Genomic DNA, 20,150 nt, shown 5'->3' on the forward strand with positions numbered 1-20,150 from the left:
GTTGAATTAATCAAAACACATTGGGACGTTGTGGGAGATTTAGTGGTTTCAGGCATTCAAAGTTTCTTTCAAACGGGGTTCCTCTTGAAAGAATGAAATCAGTCAGTCCTTGTTATGATTCCTAAGATTGGTAACCCAACAGAGATGGGGCATTTACATCCTATTAGCCTGTGTAACACAGTGTACAAATGCGCTTCTAAATGCTTGGTGGCTAGATTGCGCCAGTTTCTCCCTCTTCTAATCTCAGATTCTCAGCACGCCTTTGTCAAGACCGCGTTATGATGGATAATATCTTACTGAGTCATGAATTAATGGAGAAAATCAACTGTTCCAAAACAGGCACTAATTGGCTTGCTTCGATCAAAATTGATATGAGCAAAGCTTATGACAGAGTTCACTGGAGTTTTCTTTTGCAGGTCTTAAAAGCCTATGGGTTCCCGGCTCGTTGGTTACAGATGATCCAACAATTCCTCGTTACGGTTACTTACAAATCCTTGATCAATGGTACTACCTCAGACACTTTTAAACCACAATGTGGTCTTCGTTAGGGTGATCCAATCTCTCCGTATCTTTTCCTATTCTGCATGGATATTTTCTCTCGTATATTGCATCTGGGACAGGATTTAAAGCTTTTTTAGGGAATCAAGCTGTCTAGAGCGAGCCCTTCTATCTCGCATTTATTCTTTGCGAATGACACTCTTATCTTCTTTCGGGCAACGTCCGCTTCCTATTCTAATATCATGCAGATCATTCAGCGATTTACTAAGATTTCTACAGAAGAGATAAACTTGGTAAAGTCCTTGATAAAGTTTAGCACGAATATATGGGCCTCTTCTCTAGCATATTTCAAATCAATATTCCAAATGAAGCATGTCTAGGTGTTCGATCATCACCTGGGGGCTCCAATCGATTTCCTCGGAAAAAAGAAGGACTACTTTCAATTCATCATCGACAAAATTATTGGAAGAATTAATTGTTTAAATGCTCTCCGGCTCTCACAATCGCAGAAGTTGATTTTCATTAACTATATCCTGGTGGCAATGGCTTCCCATGTTCTCGCTTGCTATGAGTTATCGGTCTCTATTACTGGGAAAATTGATTCCTTACTGATGCGCTTCTTCTAGGCGCATTCTGATACTAAAGGTATGCATTGGGTTAATAAGGATACCATGCATCTTCCTCGTGGCCTGTGTGGCTTGGGCATTCGCTGCTTGTCCTCCTTAAACAAGGCGTTGCTCATGAAACAGGTTTGGAGGCTCTTTTCCAACCCGCAGCTACTAGTATCAAGAGCTTTGGGCGCCCGTACGACCTTTCTTTCCAACAACCCTCACAGTGGGCCTACCTTTTCTGGTCGCCATTCGTATGGTCTTCGAGGGTTACTGAAGGCAGACACCCTTTTAAAACAGGGTTGCAACTGGAAAATTGGTAACGGCCGGTCTACTCTCGCTGGTTCAGCTAAATGGGTCAATGGTCGCATTCCTGAGTATAAACCCGGAATTCCATTGCCCAATTCTTGCAGCTCCTACTGTTAGTTTTTTCATCCATCCTCAGTCAATAGGGTGGGATTCTACTAAAGTACTCGACTGGTTTGTGCCCGCGGATTCTTCTGCAATCCTTGTATTGGAGGCACCTGATACGACTCAGGAAGAATTTCGTTATTGGGCGAGTACCCCATCGGGTAGGTACTCGGTGAAAATAGGCTATGCAATGCTTCAACAACAACTTTCTCCTGTTGCCACTCTTTCTTCTTCTGATTCTTTATGGAAAGTTCTTTGGTCTCTCCGGTTACAACCTAAATGGAAGTTGTTCTTATGGAAACTGCTACATCGGGCTCTAGCAATTAGGGTGGAACTCCATCATAGAGGAGTTCCGGTTCAAGATGTTTCATGTGACCTCTGTCATTCAGAACCAGAGGATTTACAGCATCTCTTCAGAATGTGTTTTGATGCACGCTCAGTTTGGAGAGGTGGATGCCTCGATATCCGCTCAGAATTTAATGGAGACCTTTCTCTCTCATATTGGATCCAAGATTATATCTGACTTTTTATTATTCAGGATGGGCCTTCCAGCGCTCGCTTAGGTACCTTCGTCGGCACGTTTTGGAGTTTGTGGTTATGTCAGAATTCTAGAATTTTTGGGGATTCTTCTTTTTCCAGGCCCTTTGATTCACAGTTTGCGAAGGTCATGGACACTCATTCAGTCTTTGTATCCTCGGCTGATTCTGCTTGTACCCCTAATATTGGGGAGGTGACGCAGGTGCCTCTCCTCCGCCTGGGTTTTACACAACTCAGCTTGGTCTGAGTAACCATGGGGGTACTTTACTTTCACTACAAGTTGATGGTGCTTGGTTCCAAGACTCTCATCATGCTAGGATGGGTTGGTGCTTGGATAATGATGACCCGTTGGATGATCGCATCATTGGAGGAAGTAACTTCGCAGTTTGTACTTCAGCTTTACATGCGGAGGCTTTGGCGTGCTTGTATGGGCTACAATGGACATTTGATCGTAGGTTTCATTCTATCACGGTTTTTATTGATTCATATAATCTTGTTACCCTTCTTCGAGGGGACGGCCATGGTAATGTGGCATACCTTTGGCTCATCCGCAAGATTCAACAACTTGGCTCAACCTTTCAGTATTGTAGTATACATAAGGCGGATCGTCAACGCGTTCATCGAGCTCATCAAATTGTCGGGGAAGAGGTGGTTAATTTTATTTGCTTTAGTATTAGTGTGTAATCTGTTTGTATCCTTTGTTAAAAAAAAAAAAGAAAAAAAAACATTAATAGAATATTATTATAAAAACAAAGAGAATAAATTATTAAAAAAAAAATAGAGACATGCTACTAAAAAAAGGAAACATTTCATTATTTAAATACTGGGGCAATAGAAAAACGTTTCATTCATTAAAACACGGAAGGAGTACATATCATGTATGTTCAGTTTATCTGATCTTACTTTAATACTCCGTAGTACTTTGATATTTAATTTGACCAAACTTCGACTTAATATTTAAGTTTTTCCATTTTACAAAATTTTAAATGAGATGTACCCTCCGTTTTAAATATTTGCTCCATTTTTACTTTTTTCACTATCTATTTAACCTACTTTGAATAATGTTTGTGATTTATACATAAATAAATAAATAAATAGTCTTGTAGGTACTACTTGTTGGAATCATCTCAATGAATAGATTACTAATTTCAATTGTAAGAATTTATACTTATTAATAATTAAAGATATTATTGATCAAATATTAGCATTGGCATACGTGCCTATGAGAAATGGAACAAGTATTTAAAAATTGAGGAAGTAATTGGATTCATATATTAATATAAAAATTCCAAATATGAAATTTATAGATTTTTTTTAAATTATGAAAAGGAAAAAATTCAAAGATAAATAAATGCAAATCAAAAGATAAGATCTGATCTGATTAATTTTGAAATAATTTTTTATCAACTTAAATAAGTTGAACTGGACACGGTTTTTACATTAACATATGGCACTTTCTTCTTTTTAATATGTACTCTTTCTGTTCCTATTTTTTTGCCCCGTTGCTAATAATTGAGTCAAACATTTAAAATTTTGACCCTAAATTCTCATTAATTTATAAGAGATAATATAGTTAAGTGAGGTCTTGTTGGATTTGGCTCATTGTATATTTATTCAATATCAAGTTTTAATAATTTTTACGCATATACAAATAGAGTTATATACGATTTAAGACATGTCTTGAAAACCGTGAAAAGTCAAATGGAAAAAGGGATAGGGGGAGTAACATTTTGAACAACATGGAATATTATGTGAATGTGTTAAATTTGTTAAAATATTACTTATGTCGCTTCAAATTAAGCCCTGTTCTTTTGAGCTTCTGGGCAGAGCAGATTTCAGCAGAGCATAGCAGATTGAAGCAGAGCAGAGCATAGCAGAGCCGAGCAGAGCAGAGAAGCACATGGAATATTTATTCATTATTATTATTATTATTATTATTATTATTATTATTATTATTATTACTGTTGTTGTTGTTGTTGTTGTTGTTGTTGTGATTGTTTTGTTGTTGTTGTTGTTGTTGTTACTACTACTACTACTACTACTACTACTACTACTACTACTACTATTATTATTACTATTATTAATATTATCGCATTATTATTATAATCATTAAATAATATTATTAAATATTAATTATTATTATTATAATTATTATTATTATTAAATATTATTTAATTATTATTTTTGTTATTATTATTAAAAATTAATAGTTATTATTTTTATTATTATTAATATTATTAAAAATAATTATTATTATTACTATTATTATCATTATTTTTTTTGAGAAAATATTATTATTATTATTATTATTAAATATTAATTATTATTATTAATGTTATAATTATTAAATATTAATTATTTATTATTATTATTATTATTAAATATTAATTTTTAATAATATTAATATTATTAAATATTATTATTTTTTATTTATTATTATTATTATTAAATATTAATTATTTATTATTGTTATTATTAAATATTAATTATTAATACTAATTATTTATTATTGTTATTATAAAATATTAATTATTATTATTAGAATAATTCAATATAAATTATTCTTATTATTAAATATTAATTATTTATTGTTATTAATAAATATTAATTATTATTATTATTATTATTATAATTAAATATTAAGTATTATTTTTAAGCAGAGGAGAGCAGGGCATAGCAGAGTAGGGCCCCGTTTTTTAGAGCTGCTCTGCTCTGCTTTGCTCTGCTGAAATCTGCTCTGCTTTGCTCTGCTCTGCTGAAATCTGCTCTGCTCTGCTTCAATCTGCTCTGCTCTGCCCTGCTCTGCTTAAAATTAATACTTAATATTGAATTATTATAATAATAATGTATATTTAATAATAATAATAATAAATAATTAATACTTAATGATAATAATAATTAATATCTAATAATAATAAATAAATAATATTTAATAATAATAATAAATATTTAATAATAATATATAATTAATATTTAATAATAATAATATATAAATAATATTTAATAATAATAATATATAATTAATATTTAATAATAATAATATATAAATACTATTTAATAATAATAATACATATTTAATAATAATAATATATAATTAATATTTAATAATAATAATAATATATAATTAATATTTAATAATAATAATAATAATATTAAATATTAATATTTAATAATAATAATAATTAATATTTAATAATAATAATAATTAATATTTAATAATAATAATATTAATAATAATATAATTAATATTTAATAATAATAATATTAATAATAACATAATTAATATTTTATAATAATAATATTAATAATAATAATATAATTAATATTTAATAATATAAATATTATTAATTATAATTAATATTTAATAATAAAATTTAATGATTATAATAGTAGTAGTAGTAGTAGTAGTAGTAGTAGTAGTAGTAGTAGTAGTAGTAGTAGTAATAATAATAATAATAATAATAATAATAATAGTAATAATAATAATAATAGTAATAATAGTAATAATAATAATAATAGTAATAATAATAATAGTAATAATAATATTAGTAATTATAATAATATTAGTAATAATATTAATATTAATGAAATCTGCTCTGCTCGGCTCGGCTCTGCTTTGCTCTGCTTTGCTCTGCTCTGCTGAAATCTGCTCTGCTCTGCCCAGAAGCTCAAAAGAACAGGGCCTAGAACAGATTGAAGTAAGGCAGAGCAGATTTCAGTAGAGCAGAGTAGAGCAGATTTCAACAGAGCAGAGTAGCTCTAAAGAACGGGGTCTTAGTTGACACTTTCTGACTTTTGATATTACTAGGGATTTCAACGCACGCGGTGCAATGTTAAAACTATTTGCATGTAGACGATAACTACATTAGATTGATGTTGTGTAGTTGTGCAATGTTCAAAAGTTTAGTTGTGCTACTTTGATTTAGTGATTGAACGGTAAAAGGATGTTGATTTCAATCTAGATATATAAATGTCTAATAATAATAATTTAATGGAGATATTAAAAGATATAAACATAACTTTTTAAATCAATTTAGGGAATTCAAGATGCAATTTTAATGCTTTTGAAATCATATGGGGCCAGGGCAAATATGTAAAAGAACATTTTTAGGGATATAAATGTCCATGCACTATTCGTAAGAGTTTTCTTAAACTTTTATAAGGTAGGGATATAGATAGGGATTCATAAACTTAACTTTGACTAACATTCTGTTTTTTTTTTTTTTTTTTTTTTTTTTTTTTTTTTTTTTTTGACAGGATGACTAAAGTTTGTGATATATATATGAAAAAGTATAATCATATATATTTGTTCTAATGTGTATTTAATTAAAATTCAATTTTTAGTATTTTTTTCAATAATGTAATACACTGATACTCCATAAAAAATATTTTTTTAATTGAAATTTTACATTGGCAAACGTAACGTTACTCATAAATTTGGAGCAAAGAAAGTATGCAAGTGGGGTTTATTAAGAAAAGAAATGTTTTTTTAAAAAAAAAACAATTGATTGTGGGCTAAAAAGTTATTTAATAACAAGAGATATGAGATAAGGTGTAATACCCCATATTTTGGTACATATTTTCTAAATTAGTTAATTAATTATTATTTTCTAAAAAGGATATTTTAGTAATTTATTTTACTATTTGAATTTTGGAGCAAATATTTGAATTTTGGCGCCAAAATTATTTTGAAACGTAATTATTATTTTTAGATTTTGGATAAGATTTATTATCCATTTATTCTAATTTTAAAACCGGATTATTTATATATATTTCGGATCTTTTAATTAAATAAAATTATATTTTATTATTTATTTAAAAGGGCCGAAAAATCCTAATTTAACGACTATTATTTTCGGATTTTCTATGTGTGGAAAATCTTATTTTCTTAGTTATTTTATTTAGTGAATAATTGGTATTTTATTAATTAATTATTTTATACAATAAATATTATTTACACAATTATTTTTAAGCCTTAAATCTAGCAAAAACAATCCATAAATACTACAAAGGAGGTCCGTAAATTTGGAGCATGGAAGCTCACAATATTCGGCCACCTTGGTTGGATTTTGGGTAAATTATTTTGGTAACTTGTACTTTTAATTATCTTACTCAAAATTAATATTTTCCTTAATTTTTATTTCCCACCTCCTAAATATTTGGTCATCTTATTTTCCTACCTTATATCTTCCTTGATTATTCCCCAAGTAAACCTCTTTTTCCATATTATTTTTCATGACAACATACTTTCCTTAATTTTATTATTCTTAATCACCTTAATATCAAAACTTTCCATATTTCTTTATTCTCTTCTCCAAGTAATTCCTTAATTCTTTTTTTTTTTCCATCCATAAATCTTCATACGTTTTCCTACCATAATTTATGCATGAGCTAACCTATAAATACCCATTGATTCACGGCTAAACACTCACAACAATTCTCTTAATTCCCTCTTAATTCTCTCTAATTATCTTCTCTTTTTCTTTTCTTTTTCTTCTTCTTTTCTTGCGCAACCACCGCCGGCTGCCATCTGCCGCCGACCACCAGCACCGAGCCCAGCCACGGCAACCACCAACTGCCATCCTTGCCACCACCTTCTCCTTCTCTTTTTCTACCTTTTCTTCTTCTCTTCTCTTCTCTTAATTTATTATTATTATTATTATTATTGGGGATTTATAAAAATTATTATGAATGGTTTTAATTAAATAAAATCAGATTTTATTCATGTTTATGAGAAAAATAATTTATAAGGTTCATGTACATATAGAGTTGGGGGATTTTTAAATTAATTGTTGTGATTATTTGTTAACCTTATATTAATTAAGGTTATATTTATTTGTAGGGTGTGTTTGACAAGAGTTCTTGAAGTTTCTTTATGTATGCTAAGCAAGGATCAAAGGTACGTTTAGGCCAGGTGGCTTGATACCTTTGAAATTGATTGGATTAAAAGAGTATGTTTTATACAAGTATGATTTTTATGATGATTAAATTAAACTAAATTAAATTATGATTTATGAAATAAAGCATGTTTAATTAATTGGTTTTTATATCATGTTTTGAATTATTAAGATTATTTATCATGTTTTAATGGATTGATTTAAAAGTATATTGAATTTAATTAAAAAGGAGTTTGAGTTATTTATTGGAATTATTGAGTTAAAAAGGTTTATTGACTATTTAAAAAGCTTTACAAGCATGTTTATTATATTAATCCCACTATGCGGATTCATTGAATACTATGGACTTTGTATAACCTAGTCTTTCTCCAAGAATAGCCTTAAAATAATAGGAGAATAGCTTGGGGTGTGTGCACACTTAGAGAGGAGAATGAGTTTTGAAAATAATTGATTTATTAATCATTATTATTGAGTTATTGGAATTATTTGAGAATATTGAGAATTGGTTTTGAATCATGAATTTTGGAATTGATTGGAATTGGTTTTAAAACCATGTTTGCTAATAAATTGAGTTTAATTATCTTGCACTTATCGTACTTAGCATGTTTTGCTCATCTGTACTTATTTCTTATTTGTTTTGGTTCGCCCTGTTTGCCTACCTTAATGGTAAGCGGTGTTGTCTAATTTCAGGTGGAGTCAATGTATGAGCATATGGAGTTCCAAGAATGTCTTCATCTATATTAGGAATGTTGGTCCTCGTTTTTAATTATGAGTACTCATGACAATGGTTACTATTTATAGTCTTATTAATAAAGAAAGAGTTTAAATTTCCGTTGCAAAGTACAGGTTTTTATTTAGTAAGTTTGAGTAGCCTTGCGTAATCATGCGGCGGTAATACGCCTAAGTCTATCTCTACGGTATAATTATATGTATTATACTGGTAATTCCGTAGAGGGAGATTTGGGGGTGTTACAGAAGGAAAATAAATACTATTTTCTCCGATTTTTTTTTTAGTTAACACGCTTCTTTTATCACGTTTGTCAACCCACTGCACAAACTTGATGATTAATATCTCAAAATATAAGTAAAGTTAACACGTTTATTTTATAACATTTGTCAACACACAAAATTAATGATTAATTTCTCGAATAATTGATAAGTAAAATAATAAAAAGTGAATATTAATAAATATATATTAAGACGACTCAAATAAGACTCTTACATGACTATATTTGTTGTAAAAGCTATTCAGTATAGTTTGGGAATAAACATATCAATTAAAAATGAAAATATACTAGAAAGTGTATTAATTATAAAAAAAAAAATAGGGAATTCTCTGGTTACTTACTCGTATATGAAGAATGTTGCAAAAATAAATGATGTAAACAAACATTAATCTCATATGAATATGGAGTGTATGATTCCTTAATAAATAAATAAATAAATAGAGGAGTATATGATACCTCCCCCAAGTGGACCATATTACGGAATCAAAAATCGCTTACGTTACCTACTACCCAAATAATCCAATGTACATAACTACATACCAACATAATGTTGGTCAATTGATAAAGTTCTTACCTTAAATCTTATAGGTTTAAAGTTTAAATTCTACCAAGTGAGGGTATGTTGGGGTTAGGAATTTCCTTAGTATCACCTCTACTCCTAGCTCCCAAGTGTTCGGCCTGTAAATATTGGACCAAAAAACTGTGAGGACCTGAGTTTTGATCAAGATCCAACTAAAAAAAAGAAAATGCAATATACAGATATACATATACTAGTACGTGCATGTTCTTTTCAGCTTATTTTCAGTTCAATTTAGTTCAGCTCCAATAAGTTCAATTCAGTTCAGTTTTTTTTTTTTTTTTAATTTTCTTTTCTCATAAAATATTCAGTTCAGTTTAGTTCACTTAAGCTCTAATAAGTTCAATTCATTTTAGTTCAATTCACTTCAATTCAGCTCAGTTAATCAGACAGACCCATATATGTAGTGTTGTACATGTCTATTAAGTTCTAATCCGTTTCCATAAATTGATAAATGAAAGTATATTCTCCACATCACTTTACAGTCAGCAGTCCCACCACCCAAATCAAATGAGTAAAGAAACAATAAAAGCAATCTCTTGAAAATCTATTATTCTTTTTGTAACACCCCATGAATTGTTGCTTTCTTAATTTTCATTCCACAATAAGTAGTATTATTTCCTTTTTTATGGATATTTAATTTAAACGTCTCTCTATAAAATCATTACAGCTTTCACATAAACTCCACTCCAATTCAATTAAAACCCAAAGCGTGATTCTCAAAGCTGCCATCTTTCCATAGAAGATGGCTTTACAAAGAATTTTGAGGGAGAAATGCTTGCAAAAATGCAGAAATCAGTATTCTCTCTCCTCGGGATTCGCCACTCTTTCTTCTTCTTCATCATCATTGGAACCTCCAAAAATCCCTGAATTTGATTACCAACCTAAGCCTTATACAGGGCAATTAGCTGATGAAGTTTTTCAGAAGCGCAAAAAATATCTGGGTCCTTCTCTTTTTCACTATTATCAAAAGCCAGTAAGAAATTAAATACCCTTTAATCTTACATTCATTTTTGTTTTGGTTTTATGGGTTTTAAGATTTAATTACATATTTTGAGTATTTTATTGATGTGGGTATGTAGTAGATTTTGGATTGAATTTGTTGTTGATCAAGTGTTAGTCAAATACTCCTATGTGTCGGGTATAATAGTCGTGTTGATAGTGTAATTTGAATTAGCTATATGATTATTGAATCCCAAATGAGGGATTCTTATTAAATGGAAGAAATTGTCAAAAAATATTAAATGGAAGAAACTTTATATGTTATTGCTTTCAGTTGCTATCAATGTCGGGCCAAACTATGTTCAAAGCAATGACCCTACTTAACTCTATAAAAACCTTATACTTCATATTAAATTATAAACCTTATATTTTCATGTAAAATGTTGTTATATGTCTTTTTTAGATGGTATCTAAATTGATGCCTTAATTTTGAATTACATTACTGTGTATATTTTATGCCTCTATGTTGGTACTTAACTCTATGCTCATGGTTGTTCAGCTGAATATTGTGGAGGGTAAGATGCAGTATTTGTTTGATGAGACGGGTAGACGCTATCTTGATGCATTTGCCGGGATTGTGACTGTGTCTTGTGGCCACTGCCACCCTGATATATTGAATGCTGTAATAGAGCAAAGTAAACTTCTTCAGCATGCGACAACTATATATTTGCACCATGCCATAGCTGACTTTGCAGAGGCTTTGGCATCGAAAATGCCTGGAAATCTAAAGGTTGCTTCTCTTAACCTATATTGCCCCACTTTAACCATTGCAAACTTATGTTGCTTATTGTTTTAATTTGACATGTCTCACTAATCTGATCATCATCTCTCATTACTTGCACTCTAGGCAATTTGCTGTATGTTGTTAATCTAGTCATAGATGTTTTTTACAAGAACCGTGGAGCATTTAACTCATAATTTTACAAGGTGATTTCAAGGCTTTCCTCAAATTGATGAACCAAATCCTATGTTTTAGTATATGACAAGATTGTTAATTTACAATTATGCTTTCAATTCTTACAAATTATGTTAACAATACCTTCTGCATTCATTATTAACAAGAAAAAATCAGCTGAACAATTTGTTCATGGCTTAGAAACAGAAGGAAAAAAAAAAAAAATTGTTCTTGGATCAGGAAACATATCTTAAATTTTATGAAATGTTCCTCCATAGTTGTGCATGACTTTTCACAACATTGCCTTTAACATCAACTTGATTTGTTATTTCATACATCAGTTAGACAATTTTTTTATTTACTTTAATTTCTCATTTGTTTTAGAAAATAGAGTTATGCTCTCCATTTCTTTGGTTTATTATTGTTTTGTAATGTTCCAAGATATATCATGATCCCCTACACAAGTCTACATACCATCTTCCCCTTTACTGTTTTCCACTCTTAAACTCTCAAGTGAGCAAGAACTTGAAAAAGAGGGTATGGCATTTCTGGCTCATCAATGTAAAATTTTTATGCAGGTTGTCTATTTCGTCAATTCTGGGACAGAAGCAAATGAATTGGCTACATTGATGGCAAAGCTTTATACTGGTAATCATGGCATGATTTCATTGAGAAATGCCTACCATGGTGGAAGTAGTAATACCATTGGATTGACGGCTTTAAATACATGGAAATATTCAATACCACAGGTTCTTTTCTATGATAACCCTATAAGTAGTCATTCTTATTATCGTAATATTATATCATGTGACGTCTCATCAAGATTGTTGGTTCATAGTTACATGGTTTAATACTTTAATAGTTGGCTATGATCCTCTGTTTCCTTCTATAGAGTAACTTTAAATTGCATGTGATGCATTGACAAATCTACTAAGGATTTTAAAATCCCGCTTTAGTGATTGGTACACATTTCAAAATTTTCTGCCACTCGTTGCCTTCTTTGGCCATGTATTGACTTAAGCCAAAGTCCTTATTGCTTAATTTTCTGATTTGCTTCCTGTTTATCTTGGACCTAAAGCTTATGTCTTCTAAGCTATAAAGGTTCTAACCCTATTATCTAGCTTCTAATCATGTACACTAGTCTGATTTTTCTAATGACATAAAGGGCCTGGTTTCTTGTGATATTCATAAGCATATGGAATTCTCTAGCTTAAAGTGAGAAAAGGTTTACTCTCTGGATATTAATAGTAGTGAATTCACAGTGCAAGAAGATAGAAATTCAGCAGGCATCGTATCATTATTTGCAAGAATAGACTGTAAGAGACCATGATGAACTTTAGAGAACTCCTAAAGGAATATAATTAAAAGCTACTCACAACAAAAGATCACTATTTAATTATTTATAGTGCATGGCCATACAAGAGACTCCTGTGTGAAGAAAAGCCTCGGTTACCTTTTTCTTAATATCTGAAAGAAATTAAGAGAGAAGCTGAAAGAAAATCAAAATGAGTGTCAAGGTAGGCCTATTAGCAAAAAAAAACTAAGAGAAAAATTGCACCAACTAAAACTTATGCATCACTCCTTTGTCCCTACATTTTCAACCCATTAACATTCTGCCCATAAGTAAGGACAGATATAGCATTTACTTGCCAAGGTCTACTTCAATTCCACAGCTTGCTGCTTCATGTTCTGTTTCAAATGGTTTGAACTTAGTAGCAAGACAGCTCTCTCTTTCGTGAATTGTTGCTTTTCTTTCCATCTCTAAATATTTCCTCACAATCAAGGTGTAAGGTTTAACCGTGTTACCTTTCTTTAGCCTCTCTCCTCATGCTGTACAACTTTGTTCTTCCATCATTTTGATAGATTGTTTCCCCTTATAGCATGGAAGTAGGTATTGCTTTATTAGTAACTTTTATGTCCATGGACATCATATGGTAGTTGATAAGGCTTGCTTGGTAAGATATGTTACAGTCAAGAAGATTGAATCAATTGAATGTCTGTGCATATGCAGGGTGATATTCATCATGTGATCAATCCAGATCCCTACCGTGGTGTTTTTGGTTCAGATGCGAAAGCTTATGCAAGGGATGTTCTAGATTACATTGATTATGGCACATCTGGGAAAATAGCAGGCTTCATTGCTGAAACAATTCAGGTTTACCTTTCTCTTTGTTTCGTGCTTCAAAAGCTTCTTGCTTTTAGCTACTGTAACTTAATGGTACATGTTATTTATGTTTAGGGTGTTGGAGGAGCAGTTGAGTTAGCTCCTGGATATTTGAAGCTGGTGTATGATATGGTACGTAAGGCTGGAGGAGTCTGCATTGCTGATGAAGTTCAAACTGGATTTGGTAGAACAGGGAGCAAGTATTGGGGCTTTGAAACACAAGGCGTTATTCCTGATATAGTGACAATGGCCAAGGTCTTTAAGTATACTCTAGCTGTAGTACTTATTTTGATTTAAAACAAGTGTAGCCAGTCTTTGTACTGCGCTGAAATTGTCAATTTATCTAACCAGTATACTTAATATAATGTTGCAGGGAATTGGCAATGGCCTACCCCTTGGAGCAGTGGTGACCACACCTGAGATTGCTAGCGTATTGGCTCAGAAAATTCAATTTAACACTTACGGAGGAAACCCGGTGTGCTCTGCAGGTGGTCTTGCAGTCCTGAGGGTAATTGATAAAGAAAAGCGTCAACAACACTGTGCTGATGTAGGGACTCATTTGATTGATCGATTGAAACTTCTGCAGCAGAAGCATGATAGTATGTGTTCCTATTATTAATTATATGAAGATATATGGTGGATTTTTGTTTATATGACTGGCTAGTTCTTCTGTTGTTTTTTATTTTGAATGTGCTGAGGTTTGTGACAACATCATTAGTCGTTTAAAACTTCTGTAGTCGTGGCATAACAGCCTGTAACCTCCTGGTAATCTTCAGAACAAATTTTCATTGTTAGTATTGAGTATGTATTCATAACCTCAAATCAAACAAGGGATGTAGTAATATAGGTAATGGTTAAGTTAAAAGTTTACTTTTTGGTCAAAAGTAGTCTAGTGATACTTTATTTGTTTTACGAACCTAGTCAAATCTTAATCCCTATTTTGTACAATGGCTCGGTATCATGTCATGCTATTCCAATAGTTGTTACTGGTGATAGACTAGTGTTTTTGTTTATTTTTATCTGACGCTAGGATTATCTGTTTATAGTCTATGATTCATGTTGATGACTACACGGAATAATCAAATTTGGTTCTTGTTAGCTGACCCCACTTATGGGATTATGGCTTTGATTGATTGATTGATTGATAGTCTATGATTCATATGGCTGTAAATTTTTCCTTTAACAGCAATACACAATATTTCATTTCTCTTTGCTTGATAAGCTGAATGGAGCTTGTTGTACACCCGACCTTCACTAACTTGACACTAATTGAAATTCTGTTTTTCAGTCATCGGAGATGTGAGGGGAAGAGGTTTGATGGTGGGAGTCGAATTGGTCACCGACAGGAAAGAGAAAACTCCTGCTAAGGCAGAAACTGGAGTTCTGTTTGAGAAAATGAGAGGTAATTGGACTCCTTCCAGTAGTTAGCTTATTATTATTTATCAGCTTCCTGCTCGCATATGTTTCTATACTGATGTTTGCCAATGTTTACCCTTTTTCTGTGAAGAGCTTGGTGTTCTTGTCGGCAAAGGTGGTCTACATGGAAATGTTTTCCGAATAAAACCTCCAATGTGCTTCAGCAAAGATGATGCAGATTTTCTTGTTGATGCTTTGGACTATTCCATGTCGAAGCTGTAGAAGGCAGCTTAAAGTTCCGCCTCCCTAAGCAAACCATGATCCAGGGGTCATCAAATTTATGTTCGACTGATGATTTACATCTTTACTGGGGTTATGGGTGGGAGTTACCGTAGCTTACAGGTTTTTAATTGAATCCGTGGTTTTTACTTTACCATAGTGACTGATGCAAATCACATGTAATGGCTCAAATTTGCCTTTCAGAATACAAGATATATGTGCTATTAAACTAGCTAATTCGATGTGATTTTTCAGTCAAAATCTTTCTCCTCTTCTCACTCTGAAAGTAGTTTATTTTCTGGATTAGCAGTTTTTTTTTTTTTTTTTTTTGACGTTAGCCGGGCAATATTATTAAATCAAATCAATCTTCACCCAAGTGATAAAGCTTTGAGGGAAATTGTCAAGCCATATATAAATTGTGTCACTAACTTCATACCTAGCAACAAAGTGCGCTAGAGTATTACCCGACCTCCGAACATGACAACCAGAAAATGACATAAAATCAGATTTCATTCTCTTAACATCCTCATAGAGCAGCATCAAAGGAGAGTATCCCAAAGGCTCGTTGTTGATCGTCTGCACCACTGTAAGCGCGTCACATTCTAGCACAATGCTCATGTATTCCAACTGACGTGCAACCTGAATACCAAATCTCACGGCAGCAATTTCAGCTTGCTATTCACGACCTGCTTCACAGCAGCCACCAGACCACCATTCTCATCTCCCAGCAGCCATGTGAGCATCTGTGTTCACCTTAATGGTGCCTGCATCAGGGGGAATCCAGTGGTTTTGTAAGCCAACTGGTACAGCAGCAGGTCTGAAAACACGTGTTGCATAGTCTACATAATCAGCCAGCATTTTCGAGTAGTTCACAGCAACTTGGATAGGGTCATTTACCGGTTCATTATGCAAACGCTCATTCCTACAGAACCAGGCAGCCCAATCTAGCATGCTGAATTTACTAATTTCTGGATTAGCAGTTAGACGGGCAGAATGGGTTTATTTTACTTTGTTACACTGTTCAAGATTAAATATTACTATTTGATTCTGTTACTAACAGAATAACCAATTTTTTTAATCAAAAGTTGGCAAGGATTTTTTTTTTATTTTATTTTATTTTTTTTTTTTTTAACGTAAAAAAATCAAGAAATGGAGATTTGTTTCAAAATAAAAGTGAAAAATCAAGAAATGGCTTTTATTTGGTTTTTTTTTTTTTTTTTTTTTTAAAGAAATCAAGAAATGCTATTTTCTGTTTCTTGATAACTGACTTATCCTAACTGTCATACTATTTCCTCTATATAAGCATTCTTATTCCTTCATTTTGTAACTCACATCCTCCAAAATTCTCATCAATATACATAAACTAGCGTACTTTAGTGAATCCAAAACTCCATAAAAAAATCATCAAAACTCAGTTTGAATCATCCCTTTTCAAACCCAAATCATTCTTCTTGTCCTGTATTGTAGTTAGTAATGGCTTCTTCAAGTACTGATGTAGTTGTCGAGACAGATCCGAGTGGGCGATACAAAAGGTACGACACGATCATAAGAATGGGTGATAAGAAGAAAGTTTACAAGGGGTTAGATGGTGCTAATCGTAAGGAAATTGCTTGGAGTAAGGTAGAAGTAACAGACGAAATGAAAAGTGACAAGAACTTGCTCCAGCGTTTGTATGCCGAACCTCAACTGTTGGAACTCATTGAGGCATGATAATATAGTGAGTTGCTTCAGTGTTTGGATTGGTGATGAAAAGATTAACATGATTGCTGAGTCTTTTCCTTTGGGGAATATTGGAGAGTATGTCAGGAAACATGATGTTACTGATATAAACGCGATCAAGAATTGGTGTACACAGATTCTTAAAGGGTTGGACCATCTTCACAGACATGATCCCAAGATCATTCATCGCGATATTAACTGTGATAACATATTCTTTGATGGAAGCTTCGACAGGGTGAAGATTGGAGAATTGGGTTTCAGGTGGATTTTTGAGCAGGGGGGTGAAATGCCGACTTTTTATAGCAAACCTCAGTTCATGGCACCAGAAGATCTTACAGAAGATTATTATGATGAACTGATTGACATTCATTCGTTTGGGATGTGCGTGCTTCAGATGGTTACTCGGGAAACACCATACAGTGAATGCAGATCCAATCAACACATTCTTGGAAGGGTTGGGAAACGTAAAATGCCTGACGCACTAAGCAAAGTGACAGACTCTGAGGTTAAGAGATTCATTGAGAAGTGTCTGAGGCCTGCATCTGACAGACGCACAGCAAATGAACTCTTGAATGACTCGTTTCTTCAACCGAGTGTTTCTAGCTCTGTAGCAGCAAGTAGTAGTATGAGTATGAATGAACCGAGGCCTTTTAGAATCAAAGGGAAATCTTTGGAGACTGGTCCTTTTAAGATGATTTTGTTTATTGCTGATGAAGAGCCGATTAAATTTGATTTCCCGGTCAATGATACAACTCAGGAAGTCATGGAGAAAGAAGGGTTGTCAGCAAGAATGTCTGATGCAGAATTGTCACTGGTTTCTGAGCTTCTGGAAAAACTGAAAACAGAACTGAGTTCTTCAGATGGTTCCGAGATGAAATTACTTCAGATAACAAGTGAGGAGCGCGAGGTCAGGACAGTTTTTCAATTGACTGATGAGCAGCAGTCTGAAGTTACGGATATGCAAATTGATTGAGTTGACAGTAAAAGTCTAGCATGTCTTTGAAGAGCAAATCAGTGTCATAGCGTAGATAGTATAATTCTTTACACATACTTCTCTGTTAGATGTAGCCAGTAGTATAGATTTTTCTGGACATTTTTTAAGTCTAATTCTTTGCTTGTAAGTTGTTTTGAGAACATTTAATAAAAGAACTTTTAAGCGTGTTTGTTTGACATAGTGACTGATATATGTGCTTTGAAACTAGTTAATTTGATGTGATTTTTCAGTCAAAATCTCTCCTGATATGACTCAGATTGTAGTTTATTTTTTGGATTAGCAGTTAGGAGTTAGCACATCATGATGCTGTCAATGCGTTCTTTATATACTATTTCCTCCATACCAAAAATAAAATTTTAGCAACATGTGAGTTATACAAGAATTAAGAAAGTGGTAAAAAAAAAAAAAAAAAAGGTGACAGAAGCTACAAAAATCATGGGAATCACAAACAGAACGAATGTTAGCTAGAAAGGAAGTTGATATTTCGTAAGAAGGGTATTGGGTATTTCCTGTTGACGTGAGGCAATTCGTGCTAGCAAGATTTAAGGAGGTGTGGAGTGTTGTTGCGACGATGTTGTTTGCAATGCTACCTCACTGCCCCCATGTAGAGAAGCATATATCAAATGGATTGATTGCTCGCTCTGATGGCTGGTTTGCCCTTAACTCTGATTGAGCTGCTAAAAGGGCTCTCCTGGACCAGCCGGAATTATACAGGATGGAAGAATGTGCTATGGCTTCTTCCTTAAGTCGGGGTCTTGACCGTCTTGTTTTTCTTTCAAAGCCGAAGTTAAAGCTGTAGAGTATGGCTTAGAGCTTGCACTAAGGATGGGGGTATCAGAATTATATGTTGAAATGGATGACACAGATTGTAGCACACTGTATAGGGACGTGATAGAGGATCCAATAAGTCAAATCGAAGTTCAACACATTCATAGAGAAACAAACCGTGCAATTGATTGGTTATGCCCCTTATATTATCATTTATTTAATGAAAAGTAGGGTTATTATTTTATTTAAGTAAATGATAACCTATGTTATTATTTTTAAAGTTAGAACATTTTATTTTGAAAGAAGTTATAACTAACTAATATTTGATCAATCATATTTTTTATTTTTTACTTTTATAAATTGTACTCTTCTTTTTTATTACTATGAGACAGTTTTTTTTTTTTTTTTTTTTTTTTTTTTTTTTTTTTTTTCTTAATGTGATTAGTGGAATGTAGTATATTATAGTGTTTTTTTTCCGTCATATGGAGTAATACTTTCCAAATTAGGTTGGAAGGTTTCGGACTTTGATTTTAGTCGATATTCTCTACTTCTGGAAATAGTATAGTGCACTCGGGTGCACCATGCGCATGGGGCATGGTGCACCCGGAAAGAACATTACGCTTATTTTAAAAAAACATGAAAAAAAAAACAAACAAAAAAAAAAAGAACATACGAGTATTTGGAAAAGAACATGCTAGTATTTGAAGAAGATGCATACTAATGTTCAACAAAAGAACATGTTTGTGTTTGACAAAGAATATGGCACCTGAAAAGAACATTAGACATATTTTGAAGAACATGGAATAAAAAGAACATGTTTGTGTTTGACAAAGAATATGGCACCTGAAAAGAACATTAGACATATTTTGAAGAACATGGAATAAAAAGAACATGTTTGTGTTTGACAAAGAATATGGCACCTGAAAAGAACATTAGACATATTTTGAAGAACATGGAATAAAAAGAACATGCTAGTGTTTGAAAAATTAACCTTGCTTAGTTATCTTCCACTTGGTTTCGTTGCTATTCTTCTTTCTCCTCCAACTGTTCCTTTTGAACAACTTGTACTTCATTGCTTTAAATTTTTATATATTTTTTTTTAAAAAAACCCCCAATTTCACAAAATTAAACACTTTGACTTCAAAATTATTGACGAAAAACAATTTTCATGTACAAAATTTATACTTACATTTTACTAAAATCTGCCATTTGTTCAAGTTTGAAGGTTGAATTGTTGAAATAAGTTCAATTTTTTTCTAGGGTTTCACTTTGGAGATGAACGGTTTTGCTGTTGTGAAATTTTTTGAAAAATAGAAAAAAATTGAAGATAGAGAGAAAAGTTCTAGAGAGAGAAAATGGTTGCTTTGGAAACGATTTTTACCCAAATTTTTTACCAAAAAGGTGGGATATGGGTTAGTTATTTTCCGAAAATAAATGA

At 32.2% G+C, this 20,150-nt stretch overlaps 2 protein-coding genes across 2 annotated transcripts; both read left to right on the top strand.

Annotated features, from left to right (window-relative positions):
• The first annotated feature begins 10,151 nt into the window (after window positions 1-10,151).
• Window positions 10,152-15,468, top strand: LOC145567602 (alanine--glyoxylate aminotransferase 2 homolog 1, mitochondrial-like). The gene is made up of 8 exons (XM_081626919.1): window positions 10,152-10,511; window positions 11,037-11,267; window positions 12,011-12,181; window positions 13,444-13,587; window positions 13,672-13,851; window positions 13,970-14,195; window positions 14,885-14,998; window positions 15,104-15,468. The coding sequence occupies exons 1-8, from the start codon at window positions 10,281-10,283 to the stop codon at window positions 15,232-15,234; spliced, it is 1,428 nt and encodes a 475-aa protein (XP_081483045.1). The 5' UTR covers window positions 10,152-10,280; the 3' UTR covers window positions 15,235-15,468.
• A 1,522-nt stretch (window positions 15,469-16,990) lies between these two features.
• Window positions 16,991-17,923, top strand: LOC145566677 (serine/threonine-protein kinase WNK8-like). The gene has a single exon (XM_081626021.1). It carries the CDS (start codon window positions 16,991-16,993, stop codon window positions 17,921-17,923), a length of 933 nt encoding a protein of 310 aa, XP_081482147.1.
• The last annotated feature ends 2,227 nt before the right edge of the window (window positions 17,924-20,150 follow it).

The sequence above is a fragment of the Chenopodium album genome, chromosome 11 (assembly GCF_948465745.1).
Source record: "Chenopodium album chromosome 11, dcCheAlbu1.1, whole genome shotgun sequence".
NCBI lineage: Eukaryota > Viridiplantae > Streptophyta > Magnoliopsida > Caryophyllales > Amaranthaceae > Chenopodium > Chenopodium album.

Coding starts and splice junctions, on each gene's coding strand:
- LOC145567602 (XM_081626919.1), top strand. CDS start 10,281: ATGGCTTTACAAAGAATTTTGAGGGAGAAATGCTTGCAAAAATGCAGA. Junction 12,182..13,443: donor GGAAATATTCAATACCACAG/GTTCTTTTCTAT, acceptor GTGCATATGCAG/GGTGATATTCATCATGTGAT. Junction 13,588..13,671: donor TCATTGCTGAAACAATTCAG/GTTTACCTTTCT, acceptor ATTTATGTTTAG/GGTGTTGGAGGAGCAGTTGA.
- LOC145566677 (XM_081626021.1), top strand. CDS start 16,991: ATGATTGCTGAGTCTTTTCCTTTGGGGAATATTGGAGAGTATGTCAGG.